General features: G+C 52.5%; 1 protein-coding gene across 1 annotated transcript in view; it reads right to left on the reverse strand.

Annotated features, from left to right (window-relative positions):
• LOC119704622 (IgGFc-binding protein-like) overlaps positions 1-15,879 on the reverse strand; it is a 54,710-nt gene that overhangs the window by 24,450 nt on the left and 14,381 nt on the right. Inside the window, exons 15-43 of the mRNA XM_038146113.1 lie at positions 15,051-15,322; positions 13,628-13,777; positions 12,939-13,195; positions 12,748-12,832; positions 12,516-12,596; positions 12,161-12,402; positions 11,782-12,065; positions 11,392-11,669; positions 10,504-11,102; positions 9,592-10,156; positions 9,240-9,439; positions 8,756-9,136; positions 8,108-8,394; positions 7,429-7,700; positions 7,060-7,116; positions 6,722-6,871; positions 5,861-6,120; positions 5,676-5,760; positions 5,100-5,192; positions 4,734-4,826; positions 4,368-4,460; positions 4,002-4,094; positions 3,632-3,721; positions 3,019-3,260; positions 2,640-2,923; positions 2,250-2,527; positions 1,362-1,960; positions 450-1,014; positions 98-297 (exon numbers count right to left, since the gene is read on the reverse strand). Coding sequence (XP_038002041.1) covers positions 98-297; positions 450-1,014; positions 1,362-1,960; positions 2,250-2,527; positions 2,640-2,923; positions 3,019-3,260; positions 3,632-3,721; positions 4,002-4,094; positions 4,368-4,460; positions 4,734-4,826; positions 5,100-5,192; positions 5,676-5,760; positions 5,861-6,120; positions 6,722-6,871; positions 7,060-7,116; positions 7,429-7,700; positions 8,108-8,394; positions 8,756-9,136; positions 9,240-9,439; positions 9,592-10,156; positions 10,504-11,102; positions 11,392-11,669; positions 11,782-12,065; positions 12,161-12,402; positions 12,516-12,596; positions 12,748-12,832; positions 12,939-13,195; positions 13,628-13,777; positions 15,051-15,322 — 7,135 coding nt within the window. The remainder of the gene's footprint in view (positions 1-97; positions 298-449; positions 1,015-1,361; positions 1,961-2,249; positions 2,528-2,639; positions 2,924-3,018; positions 3,261-3,631; positions 3,722-4,001; positions 4,095-4,367; positions 4,461-4,733; positions 4,827-5,099; positions 5,193-5,675; positions 5,761-5,860; positions 6,121-6,721; positions 6,872-7,059; positions 7,117-7,428; positions 7,701-8,107; positions 8,395-8,755; positions 9,137-9,239; positions 9,440-9,591; positions 10,157-10,503; positions 11,103-11,391; positions 11,670-11,781; positions 12,066-12,160; positions 12,403-12,515; positions 12,597-12,747; positions 12,833-12,938; positions 13,196-13,627; positions 13,778-15,050; positions 15,323-15,879) is intronic.

Raw genomic sequence — 15,879 nt, forward strand, 5'->3', positions numbered from 1 at the left:
GCAGGGAAACACCAAAGCTCAGTGTATGAGGCAGGAAAGTACAGGCAGGGGAGTGGCATGGCAGGGGTCTGCAAACCAGGGCAGGGTTTTCACTCACAGTATAGTAGTTGCCCTCAAAGTGGCAGCCGCAGTTGGCCTCGGGCACACAGGTGTCTCCACTCAGGAGGAAGCCAGAGCTACATGCACAGCCCTCCACACAAGGCTTGGAGCAGTTCTGTGGGGCTTGTTGGTCGACACAGGTGGCAGGACAGCCGGTCATGCAGGGGTGATAGTAGCTGTTGGGAGGACACTGCAGGGCTGCAATGGGAAGGGGAAAATTAGGACCAGCAAGACTTCAACCATGGACAGCCTTGTGGGAAGGAAAAGACCTAAGACACGCATTGGCCAGAGGGTCAGAGCAGAGAGTGTGGCCCATTTCCCTTTCTGGCAATGGCAAGGCAGGTACTCACGGCAGAAGGTAGAATTCCTCCAGGGAAGAAGAGTCACCCCAGCTGCCTGGCACGCGTCAGCATAGGCCTCCAGAGCAGCACACAGGAACTCCTGGCCACCGTTCAGGGCACACAGGTCGTACAAGCAGGTGTCAAAGTAGTCCTGGGGGTTGATGACGCCATGGCATCTCTCAAAAGAGCTAGGCCTGGTGGTCAGGATGCCACAGAACTGGTCAGACCGGTAGAGCTTCTCCTCTTCTGCACTGCAGGGTGGGGAGGGCACGGGGACACCGCAGGAGGGGTCACTGTCTGGCACCTGCCAGCTCTCCCCCAGAGCATTGGAGTCTGCGGCTTGCTGTCCATTGGGCATCATGTATTCGTCATCTCTGCGGTTGTTGAAGTTGCCACACATGCCACAGGTCAGGTTGAAGTAGGTGGTGGGCACCTTCACCTCCACCGAGTGGTCAGCGTCGTAGGACACTCTGAGGCTGAAGTCTGTCTCCAGGACGATGTAGCGACCGCTCTTGCTCACCGTGATGGCCCCTCCCGCTGCACTCACCGGCAACGTCTGGCGCACGTTGTTCACCTACGGCACACACACCACTGTGGGCCCAGGGCCTGTTTCCCTGGCTGCTCCTGCCCAGGGAAAGCAGCTGCCAGCCCAGGCATGGCAAAAGGCTGCCTGGGGTGTCCTCACACCCCAGCATCCCTGGGGCTCGCAGGGCTGGGTCCTGCACTCATGTGTTCAACATGGCCCATGTTCCCCATTTGACTCTTCCTCCTCCAGCCTCTCCCAAAAGGGAAAACAAAGCGACAAGGCGCCTTCAGGGGAACCCACCCATTCCTGGGACTATTGGTATGCGCCAGGCGTGGCCAGCAGCAGCCAGCCCTGCCTTGCAGGTGCACCACGCTGATTCCAGCCCCAGTGCCTACCAGCACGTGGCTCTTCTGCTGCTTAAGGATGACAATGCGCTGTCCGTACACCTCAACTGCGACTTCGCGCACGTAGGACACTCGGGTGCTGCCACGGTGCTCGTTCTTGGCCTCCACGTTGAAGTAGGGCAGGGAGGTGGTGTTGGAGCACACTTTGGCCAGGGTGTAGGTGCAGTTGCCCATGAAGTTGTGCGTCACCTTGTCAAAGGTTTGGTAGTGGGGGTCCCCGTGGACGTGGCAGATGCCGTAGGAGTGTTCCAGGCACACAGGTTTCCCGTTCTGCACCCCGCAGTACTGGCCCGCAGGGCAGGAGGCATTGAAGCACTGCACTTTGCTTCCCCGTGCGGGACAGGTGCACTTGGAGGAGCAGGTGTTGTCCGTCCAGAACTCGGAGCCCACGGGGTAGTGCTTCCCGTTGTGCCAGCACCCGCACTGCTGGCTGGGCACGCAGCGGTCATTGTAGAGCAGGTAGCCGCTGTCGCACACACAGCCCTCCACGCACGGCAGGCTGCAGTTGTAGGGAGCTGTGGGGTCAACACAGGTGGCAGGGCAGGCTGCAGCACAGGGCTCGTAGTGACTGTTGGCCGGACAAGTGATTGCTGCCGAGACAGATGACCCAACAAATTACTTGCAGAACAGAATACAGATTTCTGCTCCTTTGAAAAGGTTGCCATCTCTATTTTCTCTATGGTCTATTTGGCTGTACTTGTATTCTCAGTGCTACCCAATCGAAATGAAATAGACAATGGTGCCTCTAATACTGATATCTACCTGTATATCCCTACAGCCTATAGGGAGAATAGTTCTTACTGCCCAGCAGCTCAGCCTTCCAATCCTGTCCTGTGTTTCCCTGAGGGTACCGGCCCCAGGTACCATGTCTGGACTTACGGCAGAAGGTTGCATTCCTCCACACAGGTATCTGGACACCGAGTGACTGGCAGGCATCTGCATAGGACTGCAAACTCTTGCACAGGGTCTCGCGGTCCAGCCCCAGCTCACACAGGTCATAGCTGCAGGTGTCAAAGTAGCTGCTGGGGCTCAGCACAGCGTGGCACACCTTAAACGGGCTGCTGGTGTCAGTGAGGAGCCCACAGAAGTGGCTGCTGCTGATGAGTTCCTTGTCGGTTTCACTGCAGGCTGGGGTGGGCAGAGGTCCGGCTGAGCAGCTGTGGAAAGACAGGCAGAAGAGCTCCTGGGTCATTTGTGGACTTCTGCTGGTGCCTCCTCCATTGGGCCCTTGCCCAATGTGTCCCCAGGGCTACTGGAGGCCATACCCACCTGCTGTTGTTGGACACTTCCCAACTGTTGCCCAGGCTGGTGGAATCTGGCTCCATTGTCCCTTCTGGGTTCTGGAAGTCATCTGCTGCTATCCCGTTGTAGTTGCCACACATGCCACAAACCTTCTGCCCAAAGGTGCTCGGAAGCGTCACCTCCACCCGATGCTTCCCGTCAAACTTGACTCTCAAGCCAAAGTCTGTCATGAGCATGGTGTAGAACCCGCTGGACAAGACCTGCACGCCCGCAGATGGGCTGCAAGGCAGGATCTCTTCCACTCCATTGACCTGGAAGGACAGGAACCCAGACAGGATTGGAGCAGCCCATTTGGCACAGTTCTCTCCGCTCACACAGCCCCACAGCATCTCCCCCTCATGCTCACCGTCACCACTCCACCCTGTCCCAGCCTTATCCTCTGGTCAGCCACGTCGACATCCACGTATCGGACGTAGGACACACGGGTGTTGCCTCCCCTGTGCTCGTTGGCCGCTTCCACATTGAAGTAGGGCAGGGAGCTGTTGCTCTCACACAGCTTGGAGAGGGTGTAGGTGCAGGTGCCCATGAAATGGTGTAACTGCTTGTCAAATGTGTGGTAGTGAGGGTCTCCTTCCACCACGCAGGTGCCTGACAGTGGAAAGACCAGAGAAAACTTTCAGGTGAGCTCCTCCTACTGTCTGTTCTCCCCAGCTCACTTTGTTCAAACAGTATCTTGTGCATGACTAGTCTATTTCCTTTATGGACAAGCAGAGGTATTATAGATCTATATCTTGATAGTATTAATTTTTACAGACATACTGTACAAAGCTACTCAAACATCCTATTGCTAGGAGCACAGCTGTCCCACACAAACCCTTAGAAAGGGAAGAGGATTCAATGCATGTCTAAATATTGAGGGAGACCAAAATAAATCAAATAACAGCCCTTAAACACAAATGCACCATGTTCCCAGTTTGGGTTTTGGAGAGGACTCAGAACTCTACGAATAATAGCAGTACCTGAGGTCGTTCCAGGTGTTGTTGTTGGTCTTGGTGTTGACTGTGTTGTAATGTTAGGCAGCAGAGGAGGAGGTGTAGTAGGAAGTGGACCTGTGGAGAGACAAAGGAAGATGTGGTGTCAACACGGGCCTCTGTTATAAGCAGCTAACCCAGCCTTCCTCTTAAAGCAGACACACTGACCCGAGAGACCCGGGGCAGGGATGACTTGTTATAATCTGCAAAAATGCGACCACCAGCAGCAGAGCTGGGAGACAGGAGGAGACACATCCCCCTTCATTACAGACCCTCCATCCCCTGTCATGGGCCTTGGAGGAAGCAAAATGAAAAATTTCAACAACCAGAATCAGAAGGGGATGGGAGGTGGCCGTACCTGAGCTCGGAGTAGGACTGGTTGGTGAGGTGGTGATTACAGGCTGTGTTGTGGTACCTGGCAGGGGGACCGTGGGTGTTGGTGTCGATGGACCTAGCACAAGAGAGAGTTAGAGGAGATGTGCACCAACAAGGGAGTTTTGTTGCAGGCACTTTGTCTACTCATCACAAACAGCCTAAAAGCTTCACCAGAAAGGCTCAGGATGCCCAGGACAGAGACAAAACAGTGACTCCACACCAAAAACCATTCCACCAGCATAGAGAGAATGAAGGAAGGGACAGACATGCCCCATGGTGATGGACATGGAGGAAACAAAATGAACACTTTTTAGGAGCAGCAGGAGACAGGGATGAAACATGGCAGTACCTGAGCTCGGAGTGGGACTGGTTGGTGAGGTGGTGATTACAGGCTGTGTTGTGGTACCTGGCAGGGGGACCGTGGGTGTTGGTGTCGATGGACCTAGCACAAGAGAGAGTTAGAGGAGATGTGCACCAACAAGGGAGTTTTGTTGCAGGCACTTTGTCTACTCATCACAAACAGCCTAAAAGCTTCACCAGAAAGGCTCAGGATGCCCGGGACAGAGACAAAACAGTGACTCCACACCAAAAACCATTCCACCAGCATAGAGAGAATGAAGGAAGGGACAGACATGCCCCATGGTGATGGACATGGAGGAAACAAAATGAACACTTTTTAGGAGCAGTAGGAGACAGGGATGAAACATGGCAGTACCTGAGCTCGGAGTGGGACTGGTTGGTGAGGTGGTGATTACAGGCTGTGTTGTGGTACCTGGCAGGGGGACCGTGGGTGTTGGTGTCGATGGACCTAGCACAAGAGAGAGTTAGAGGAGATGTGCACCAACAAGGGAGTTTTGTTGCAGGCACTTTGTCTACTCATCACAAACAGCCTAAAAGCTTCACCAGAAAGGCTCAGGATGCCCGGGACAGAGACAAAACAGTGACTCCACACCAAAAACCATTCCACCAGCATAGAGAGAATGAAGGAAGGGACAGACATGCCCCATGGTGATGGACATGGAGGAAACAAAATGAACACTTTTTAGGAGCAGTAGGAGACAGGGATGAAACATGGCAGTACCTGAGCTCGGAGTGGGACTGGTTGGTGAGGTGGTGATTACAGGCTGTGTTGTGGTACCTGGCAGGGGGACCGTGGGTGTTGGTGTCGATGGACCTAGCACAAGAGAGAGTTAGAGGAGATGTGCACCAACAAGGGAGTTTTGTTGCAGACAGCTGGTTCCCTCACCCTTCTGAAGTACCCAGCACCATGACCAGGCATAGCCAGGACAGGGATTGAAGAGTGTCATCTGAGGCAGAGCTGTCCCCCTTCATGGCTGCTGCCAGCTTAGCTGGGTGCCAACAGCAGATAAGGCAATTCTGTACCTGTGGCCAATGTCTTGTCCTTGGGCCTTGTAACACGTGAACTAAAAGAGTGACTGCAGGCATTGCCAGTGCCCCAACCTCCCAGAGGAGAGTAGACTTGGGCACAAGATGCATCAGTGCCCAAAGACAACCTGTGCTCCTGCCTCTAGCACAGCTGTGCTTCTAGCACAGCCTGCCGCCTCAGTCAGTGACATGTCTCAAGCTGCTGTTCCCGTTCAAAGCCAAGCCTTGCTGTTCAAAGCCAAGCCTTGCCATGCAAAGCCAAGCCTTGTACCTGCACAGGATCCCTTTACAACGGACACATCATCCAATGCTATGTTGCTGCGCACATCTTCACCCCATTCTCCGTCCAGCAGAATCTAAGGGAAGGAATGGTTCCCAGCATTAGCTCCAGCTGCACATGGGAAGAGCCATTAGAAAGCACGGTGTCCTCTGAAGTGACAGCGAGAGCCTGCTTACCTGCATGTTTCCTGTGGTGTGCACTGTGACCTCTCCCAAGTGCCACCTGTCTCCATGGTTCCCAACTTCTTCCCAGACCACCACTTGCTCATCATCCTTCTGCACGTACACCCGCAGGGCCATTGTTTGAGCAGTTCCGTACATGTGGTACCAGAAGCGGAAGCAGAGTGTTCCTTCCCAGCTGCACACTGGACTGACCAGGCGAGCCACAAAACCAGGCAGAGTATCAGCACTCCCTTGCAGGAAGATGTAGTAGCCATCTGAAACAAAGCACGAGCCACACTGTCACAGATGCATCAGAGCTACCCAGAGCAGCCAGGGACATCCCAAGCACAGCCCTGGAAGCAGCCCGAGTGCAGTTTCAGGCAGGCAAAAGGAGGGGAGAGCAAACACAGTTCCTTCACAAGCTACAACCCTCCCCAGAGCCGAGAGCCTCTATGAATGTGCTCTCAGGGCCATGGCAGATGTATGCCTTGGACTGGGACATGGCAACACCTCCACAGTATTGTCACAGCACTCTCATGACTCTGCAGATTTGGAGAACCCTCATCTTTGCCTTCTGAAAAATCCAGGACCTCATCACAGAGTGACAGACTCATTTGTCTTCCCTAGAGACCGACAGGTCATCAAGCCGTGCATTGCATTCTGCCCTGCACGGCAGGACCTTGCCCGCTCTGGGGGCAGCACAAACTGATTGCCAGGGCTGGAAATCCTCCCAGAGGAATCCTCTGGCCCGTGGGGACACTGGACAAAGTGCTCTGGTGGAAGGCCAGCAAAGACATGGTCTGTGTTTGCTGTTAGAAGCTTGTTGCCATCTTTGTGGGGACACCCCTAGGCCTGTGTCCTGATTGCTGTTCCTACCTCCTGTTGTGTGGTCAGAGGATGGGCCAGTGTTTGGCGTGGGCGTGGGGCCTTTGTTCCTTATCCAGTCAATGCTGCTGTAATCTGCCTGGACCCACCCGCAGAAGTCGTCGTCAAAAGTGCAGGCAAAATTGCAGTCTGTTGGTGGAGCTGAACAGGGTGCAGAAAGACAAGCAGAGGTTTTAGAGTGAGGGTGGGGCCACCTTTTCCCCATGACCACTGGGGCTCAGGTACATCCATGCACATCCATGGCATGCCCATGGAGAGGCAAGGATGGCCAGCCAAGGGGAAAGAGCTTAGCACAGCCACTAAAAAACTCAGGTGGGAGACGACAGTACCTGTGCTCGTCCCAGGTGGCGGTGATGTTGTTGTATGTGGAGGCGGCGTTGTAGTGCCTGGAAAGGGGGGCAAGGTTGCAGGAGCAGGTGAATGAAACAGAAGTGGAGGAGGTATGTTTGGTGATGGAGATTTGTTCCCAAATGGGGATGTTGCTCACTTCCCATAACACTCCCCACACTATTGCAAATGAAGTGCAGGACAGGGTTTTCACCCGTCTGGAAGAGTCTCCTCATGCAAGGGCTGGCCCACCAGAGTGGCTAGTTATGTGATACATGGGGAAATCTCTGCCCCATGTACTGCCCCCAGAACTGCCCCATTCCTTGTCCCTGAGATCTAAGGAAATCAAAGGTGGTCAACAGAAGGCTTACCACAGACAGTGCCAGCACTCCAGTCTCCCAGAGCAACGCCTGCCTCAGCACAGGCTGCAGCATAGGCCCCCAGGTCATTGCAGAGCTGCTGCGTGCTGCCACCCGTGGCACACTGGTCATAGACACAGCTCTCAAAGTATGTCTTGGGTGGCAGAACTGCATGGCACGGCTGGAAGGGGCCACCGAGGTGTGTGAGGATTGAACACTGCTGGTTAGCTGCCTCCTCTTCAGCAGGGGAGCAGGATGCAGGTGGGCTGATGGCTGGGTCACACCTACAAAGCAGACAAACGGCCCTGAGTTGCCTGCAGCCTGCTGACAGCAGCCACTGCATTTCCTGACCTCCTCCCCAGCCATGATCTCAGCTTCTGCAGTCCAGATCCCTCACTAAGAAAAGGCACCCATGGCTGTCACTTGAAAGGGTGGAACACATGGCCCACAGGCACCATTGCCCTCCCTGGTTTCTGGTGGACAGAAACAACCGACTGAGGCAGTTCTGATCCAAGCAGCATAGGAAAAGCATCCTGCTCAGGCTCAGCCCATTCTCCCAGGGGTCAGGAAGCTGCCTCTTCTCCCTTGCCCCACGCTTGCCATCACCAACCCTCCCTCCTGATGTCCCTCATAGCTGCCCTCTCCCACACTCCCTTCTGTCCTTCATCTGCATGGTGGAACAAGGACTCACGGCCACTCATCATCCGGCACCATCCAGCTGGTTCCAAAGTCGTTGAAGTCAGGTACAACCACCCCATCGGGTCGCATGAAGTCGTCCTGCTGGCTCCCAGTGTACGTCCCACACAGCCCACAGAGTTTGCCCTTGTACTTCTCAGACACCTTCACCAGGAGCTCATGGTCCCCATTGAACTGCAGCTGCAGGCCCAGCTTGGTAGAAACCCGCACGTAGGAGCCGCTCAGGGAAATGGTCACGCCGGGGGCAGGAGAAGCAGGCAGGGAGACCAGGGCACCGTTGATCTGGAGAAGGGCGACAGAGGGAGACAGGAGCATTAAGAGGTGCCCTCCACTGAGAGGCCACTGTTCCTCCCCAGGGTAGTGCCAGTGCCAGTGAGCCAGAAGCACGGCTGGCATGAGCAACCGTGCCCAGGCCTACGAGGGCAGCAGCAACTGGACCAATGGCACACTGAAAGCTCAGGAAAGTAACCAAGAATCCGTGTCTGCGTGAGCAGCCACCTATGGCCCCACTCAGAGCTCTGCCATGCTGTTCTGTCAGCACGCAGCAGGCTCAGGGAACAGCAAGCTCTCCCTGGGGACAGAGGGGTGTTTCAGGAGTGTCCGGTGTGTCTGTTGTTGCCAGGTACCAAAATGAGAGGCTTACATAGACTGCCTTGTGCTCGCGCAGTGCAATGTGGAGGCCTTCGAGAGACAGCGCCACAGAGTTCAGAGCTGTCCAGCTCTGGCTGCCGCGATGTTTGTTGCGGGTGGTGACACTGAAGCCAACGGAGGAGTTGTCACAGCCCGTCACCACTGTGTAGTTGCAGGAGCCCTGGAAGTGGTGGAGCTTCCCATCAAAGGTGCTGTAATGTGGGTCACCGTAGATGTGGCAGACGGCGGTGCTGGCTGGGTAACAGCCCCTCTGGCCATCCTGGATCTTGCAGACCTCGTCCTCGCCACAGGACAGGGCAGAGCAAACCATGTGGCCTTTGGATTCACACCGGCACCGGCGAGTGCAGTTCTCATTCACGGAGGATTCGCCCTCCTGCAGGCAGGGAAACAACAAAGCTCAGTGTATGAGGCAGGAAAGTACAGGCAGGGGAGTGGCATGGCAGGGGTCTGCAAACCAGGGCGGGGTTTTCACTCACAGTATAGTAGTTGCCCTCAAAGTGGCAGCCGCAGTTGGCCTCGGGCACACAGGTGTCTCCACTCAGGAGGAAGCCAGAGCTACATGCACAGCCCTCCACACAAGGCTTGGAGCAGTTCTGTGGGGCTTGTTGGTCAACACAGGTGGCAGGACAGCTGGTCATGCAGGGGTGATAGTAGCTGTTGGGAGGACACTGCAGGGCTGCAATGGGAAGGGGAAAGTTAGGACCAGCAAGACTTCAACCATGGACAGCCTTGTGGGAAGGAAAAGACCTAAGACATGCATTGGCCAGAGGGTCAGAGCAGAGAGTGTGGCCCATTTCCCTTTCTGGCAATGGCAAGGCAGGTACTCACGGCAGAAGGTAGAATTCCTCCAGGGAAGAAGAGTCACCCCAGCTGCCTGGCACGCGTCAGCATAGGCCTCCAGAGCAGCACACAGGAACTCCTGGCCACCGTTCAGGGCACACAGGTCGTACAAGCAGGTGTCAAAGTAGTCCTGGGGGTTGATGACGCCATGGCATCTCTCAAAAGAGCTAGGCCTGGTGGTCAGGATGCCACAGAACTGGTCAGACCGGTAGAGCTTCTCCTCTTCTGCACTGCAGGGTGGGGAGGGCACGGGGACACCGCAGGAGGGGTCACTGTCTGGCACTTGCCAGCTCTCCCCCAGAGCATTTGAGTCTGCGGCTTGCTGTCCATTGGGCATCATGTATTCATCATCTCTGCGGTTGTTGAAGTTGCCACACATGCCACAGGTCAGGTTGAAGTAGGTGGTGGGCACCTTCACCTCCACCGAGTGGTCAGCGTCGTAGGACACTCTGAGGCTGAAGTCTGTCTCCAGGACGATGTAGCGACCGCTCTTGCTCACCGTGATGGCCCCTCCCGCTGCACTCACCGGCAACGTCTGGCGCACGTTGTTCACCTACGGCACACACACCACTGTGGGCCCCGGGCCTGTTTCCCTGGCTGCTCCTGCCCAGGGAAAGCAGCTGCCAGCCCAGGCATGGCAAAAGGCTGCCTGGGGTGTCCTCACACCCCAGCATCCCTGGGGCTCACAGGGCTGGGTTCTGCACTCATGTGTTCAACATGGCCCATGTTCCCCATTTGACTCTTCCTCCTCCAGCCCCTCCCAAAAGGGAAAATAAAGTGACAAGGTGCCTTCAGGGGAATCCACCCATTCCTGGGACTATTGGTATGTGCCAGGCGCAGCCAGCAGCAGCCAGCCCTGCCTTGCAGGTGCACCACGCTGATTCCAGCCCCAGTGCCTACCAGCACGTGGCTCTTCTGCTGCTTGAGGATGACAATGCGCTGTCCGTACACCTCAACCGCGACTTCGCGCACGTAGGACACTCGGGTGCTGCCACGGTGCTCGTTCTTGGCCTCCACGTTGAAGTAGGGCAGGGAGGTGGTGTTGGAGCACACTTTGGCCAGGGTGTAGGTGCAGTTGCCCATGAAGTTGTGCGTCACCTTGTCAAAGGTTTGGTAGTGGGGGTCCCCGTGGACGTGGCAGATGCCGTAGGAGTGTTCCAGGCACACAGGTTTCCCGTTCTGCACCCCGCAGTACTGGCCCGCAGGGCAGGAGGCATTGAAGCACTGCACTTTGCTTCCCCGTGCGGGACAGGTGCACTTGGAGGAGCAGGTGTTGTCCGTCCAGAACTCGGAGCCCACGGGGTAGTGCTTCCCGTTGTGCCAGCACCCGCACTGCTGGCTGGGCACGCAGCGGTCATTGTAGAGCAGGTAGCCGCCGTCACACACACAGCCCTCCACGCACGGCAGGCTGCAGGTAACAGGAGCCATTGGGTCAACACAGGTGGCAGGGCAGGCTGCAGCACAGGGCTCGTAGTGACTGTTGGCCGGACAAGTGATTGCTGCCGAGACAGATGACCCAACAAATTACTTGCAGAACAGAATACAGATTTCTGCTCCTTTGAAAAAGTTGCCATCTCTATTTTCTCTATGGTCTATTTGGCTGTACTTGTATTCTCAGTGCCACCCAATCGAAATGAAATAGACAATGATGTCTCAAATACTGATATCTACCTGTATATCCCTACAGCCCATAGGGAGAATAGTTCTTACTGCCCAGCATCTCACCCTTCCAATCCTGTCCCGTGTTTCCCTGAGGGTACCGGCCCCAGGTACCATGTCTGGACTTACGGCAGAAGGTTGCATTCCTCCACACAGGTATCTGGACACCGAGTGACTGGCAGGCATCTGCATAGGACTGCAAACTCTTGCACAGGGTCTCGCGGTCCAGCCCCAGCTCACACAGGTCATAGCTGCAGGTGTCAAAGTAGCTGCTGGGGCTCAGCAAAGCGTGGCACACCTTAAACGGGCCGCTGGTGTCAGTGAGGAGCCCACAGAAGTGGCTGCTGCTGATGAGTTCCTTGTCAGTTTCACTGCAGGCTGGGGTGGGCAGAGGTCCGGCTGAGCAGCTGTGGAAAGACAGGCAGAAGAGCTCCTGGGTCATTTGTGGACTTCTGCTGGTGCCTCCTCCATTGGGCCCTTGCCCAATGTGTCCCCAGGGCTACTGGAGGCCATACCCACCTGCTGTTGTTGGACACTTCCCAACTGTTGCCCAGGCTGGTGGAATCTGGCTCCATTGTCCCTTCTGGGTTCTGGAAGTCATCTGCTGCTATCCCGTTGTAGTTGCCACACATGCCACAAACCTTCTGCCCAAAGGTGCTCGGAAGCGTCACCTCCACCCGATGCTTCCCGTCAAACTTGACTCTCAAGCCAAAGTCTGTCATGAGCATGGTGTAGAACCCGCTGGACAAGACCTGCACGCCCGCAGATGGGCTGCAAGGCAGGATCTCTTCCACTCCATTGACCTGGAAGGACAGGAACCCAGACAGGATTGGAGCAGCCCATTTGGCACAGTTCTCTCCGCTCACACAGCCCCACAGCATCTCCCCCTCATGCTCACCGTCACCACTCCACCCTGTCCCAGCCTTATCCTCTGGTCAGCCACGTCGACATCCACGTATCGGACGTAGGACACACGGGTGTTGCCTCCCCTGTGCTCGTTGGCCGCTTCCACATTGAAGTAGGGCAGGGAGCTGTTGCTCTCACACAGCTTGGAGAGGGTGTAGGTGCAGGTGCCCATGAAATGGTGTAACTGCTTGTCAAATGTGTGGTAGTGAGGGTCTCCTTCCACCACGCAGGTGCCTGACAGTGGAAAGACCAGAGAAAACTTTCAGGTGAGCTCCTCCTACTGTCTGTTCTTCCCAGCCTGCCCTTCACAGAGGCCTGCACTTCCATTTCAGGCCTATTCTAGTTACCTGAATCTGTCATGGGCATTGATGTGGGTGTCTCTTCTGATGGTGTTGTGATTGTGGGTCCTGGTGTTGGTGGAGTAAAATCTATGAAAGAAACAACAGTACAAATGACATGAATCATCCTTGATCACCTCTATTTGATGACGGCATCTATGTTTGAGGACAGCACTTCAACTCAGTGCTAGAAGAAGTATAACCTTTTTCAAGGTGTCCTCTCCCCAGCCATAGTTTATACCTGTGCATTGTCCCTTTACAATGGACAGATCATCCAAAGCTACATCACTCTTGAGATCTTCACCGATCATGCCCTCCAGGACAATCTAAGGGAAGGGATAGATCCTGTCATTAGCGCCAGCCACACGAATGAATTGCCTTTTAAAAGCATGGTTTATCTCAGTGAGAGTCAGTGAGAGTCTGTGTCCTTACCTGCATATTGCCTCTGCTGTGTACCGTGACTTCTCCCAAGTTCCATCTGTCCCCTTTGTTTCCACCATCTTTCCATTCCAGCGTTGATGTCTCATTGTGAACTACATACACACGCAGAGCCATAGCTTCAGCTGCTCCATACATGTGATACCAGAAGCGGAAGCAGTGAAGTCCTTCTGAACTGCACACTGGACTGACCAAGCGGGCTACATCAGCTGGCTTTTGCTTGCTTCCTTGCAGGTAGATATAATAGCCCTCTGGAAACAGCAGAATATCAGGTTTTCACATTAATGGGCCAGGATAAGACAAAGTCACTTCATTTACAGAGTTTGTACAGTAGAGCATTACTTTACCCAGCACCTGCATTATTCTTTCAATTCCCAAATGGACTATCAGGAGATTACACCTGTCTTGTACTTAAGGAGCACCTTCTAAAGGAAAGGTCAGCTGCCACAGTGATCCAGTGTCAGCATGAATATACCTTTGCAGAAGCCTCCTTACAGGAACTTATGCTAAGAGGTCACATGCTCATCAATGTTCTGCGCTGCTCATCCACCCTTTACAGATACCTGACTAGTGCAGAAGACCCTGGATTAAGCCTAGAAACACATGGCCTGGATCTGCTGTTACAAGAGTCTCCTTGCATTCTTCCAAGAGAAGCACAGCCCAGTGCTGTTTGCTGTTCTCACCTCCAGTTGTGTGGTCATGGGAAGGGCCAGTATTAGGTGTGGGTGTCGGTCCCTTGTGCCTTATCCAGTCAAAGTCATCATTAGTTTGCTGTTTCCACTCACAGAAGTCAACCTCAAATGTACACGACATATTGCAGGCTGTTGGTGCAGCTGTATAGGGTGCAGAAAGAAAAACAGAATTTCCACAATAAGTTTTGGAATCTTGTCTCTGTTTGGAAATGCGCCTCTGAGTCTAATGAACCCATGTTCATGAAAAATTTGAAGATGCTGAAATGGAATGGGTAGAATTGACCAGTACTGAAAAACTGACTATAAAATATGAAATTGTGTCTGAGAATGTGTGTTATTTTACAACTCCTTTCCTCATGTGTCATCATAATGCACTAAGATCTTACATTTTTACACTATGCGACAATCATAATCCTTTGCCATTGCAAATTGCTCAAAGCTGTGCTATTTGGCAAAGTAGTACTCCACTGGCTCTCAAAGTGCTTTTTAAGTGGAAATGAACACTTCAAAATAAGAGTGGTCTGACATTGCTTTTTACTGCTCATAAACTGGGATGAGAAGTATTGTCTTGGAATTGGAAAGCAGTTACAGAATGCCTTTTCATGTAATAGACTCATTCTTAGGCCGCTGGTTTTTGCTGCCTTTGGTAATTACCTCTCGTAGCTCCAGAAAAAGCAACTTAAGGATACAAGGAAGAATTTTTTTACCATGAGCATGGTGAAATCTGGGAAAATTTTGGGGTGAGCTTAGATGGTGAATAACCAGGTCTAGTTATAGTTGTCTCTGCTTGCTGCAGGGAAATTGAACTAGATGACCTTTGAAGGTTCCTTCTAATCCAAACTATTCTATGATTCTATGATGAATGTCATGCCTCTTGCCTTACCCCTACTGTTAACCAGTCTACCTAGGTAAAAATGGCCCAAGGCTGAAAGGACCTCAAGCTGCAGGATTCTTCTTTACTGATTTTAAAGCTCTGGTTTATATACTTAGGAATTTATTTTGCATGTTTGGTGAAAATGTGGAGCTGTAGACAGGTTGGTTAAGTGGTATGTTAGCATTTCTCAAAAAGAGAAAATATTTTCCTAAAGCTAAAATGGTGATTTATTAGACAAGTGCTCAATTGTCCCTTGCTGAGCCCTTAGCTGACAGTGCATTCTGTCTCTCACAACCCCATTCTGAACAATACTCTTGGATCAAATGTGTTGAGATATCACATTCTAAAGTGAATACTAGAAGCCCATTAAAAGCTTAATTAGAAGCCAAATTTACATAGACTCTAAGCACTTGAAAGCTTCCTGTGTTTTGTTGAATGCCCATCTCTGAAAGTCTGCTCTATTCCTTAGTCACTTGAATTTATATTTGTAGCATAAGAATTTAATTGGATGGTGATTTGCTAAATGTCCAAATGACTTACCACAGATGGTGTCCTCCCTCCATTCACCCAGATTTACACCTTCAGCTTCACAGGCAGCGGCGTATGCCTCTAAAATCTTGCAGTACTGATCAGAATCCCCCTCTGTGGCACACAGATCATAGACACAGCTCTCAAAGTACAGTTGTGGGGGAATGTGTGAATGGCAGGACTGAAAAGGTCCACCAGTTTTCAAAATAATTTTGCAGAGTTCTTCATATTCTTTCTCTTTTTCTGCATCACAAGCAGGTGGTACAACTGAAACTTGATTACACCTGCAAGAAGAAAAACAGCAGAGTGGTTATGTAACCTTTGTGTTTTGTTTTGTCTTGCAAGGCATACCCCAAATATAATGGAATGTTATACCAAATTCTGTGGACTTATTATGTGTAGACATGGTTAGTGTGTCAAACTCAAAAGTGAGAAATATTGCAATTTAACTTATAAATACCCGTTAAGAATATAGCTGCAAATTGTGACTGTCTATCCACAGAACAAAGTCCAGAAGAAACAAAAAAATCAGCTATCCAACACAAGAAAGATAATTTCAATTCATTATTGCATATAGTAAGAGTAGTAATTTGTATGTGAAAGCATTAACAGATAGATAAATGCCCCATGCCTACGTTAATCTACATGAATTTATCTTAGGAGCTGAATCTGAGAGATAGATTTAGACTTCCTATAGCAGGAAGGAGGAATATTTTAGGGTGATATTTTAGGCAATATTTTAGAATAGGGAAGTAAGGAAAAATTCAAGTTATATCCATAAAAAGGATGCCAATCACAAGTAAAATCTACAAAGTTCTTGTGGAAAAGCTCTGAAGGTTGT

This window comes from Motacilla alba, chromosome 9 (genome assembly GCF_015832195.1).
Source record: "Motacilla alba alba isolate MOTALB_02 chromosome 9, Motacilla_alba_V1.0_pri, whole genome shotgun sequence".
NCBI classification, from domain to species: domain Eukaryota; kingdom Metazoa; phylum Chordata; class Aves; order Passeriformes; family Motacillidae; genus Motacilla; species Motacilla alba.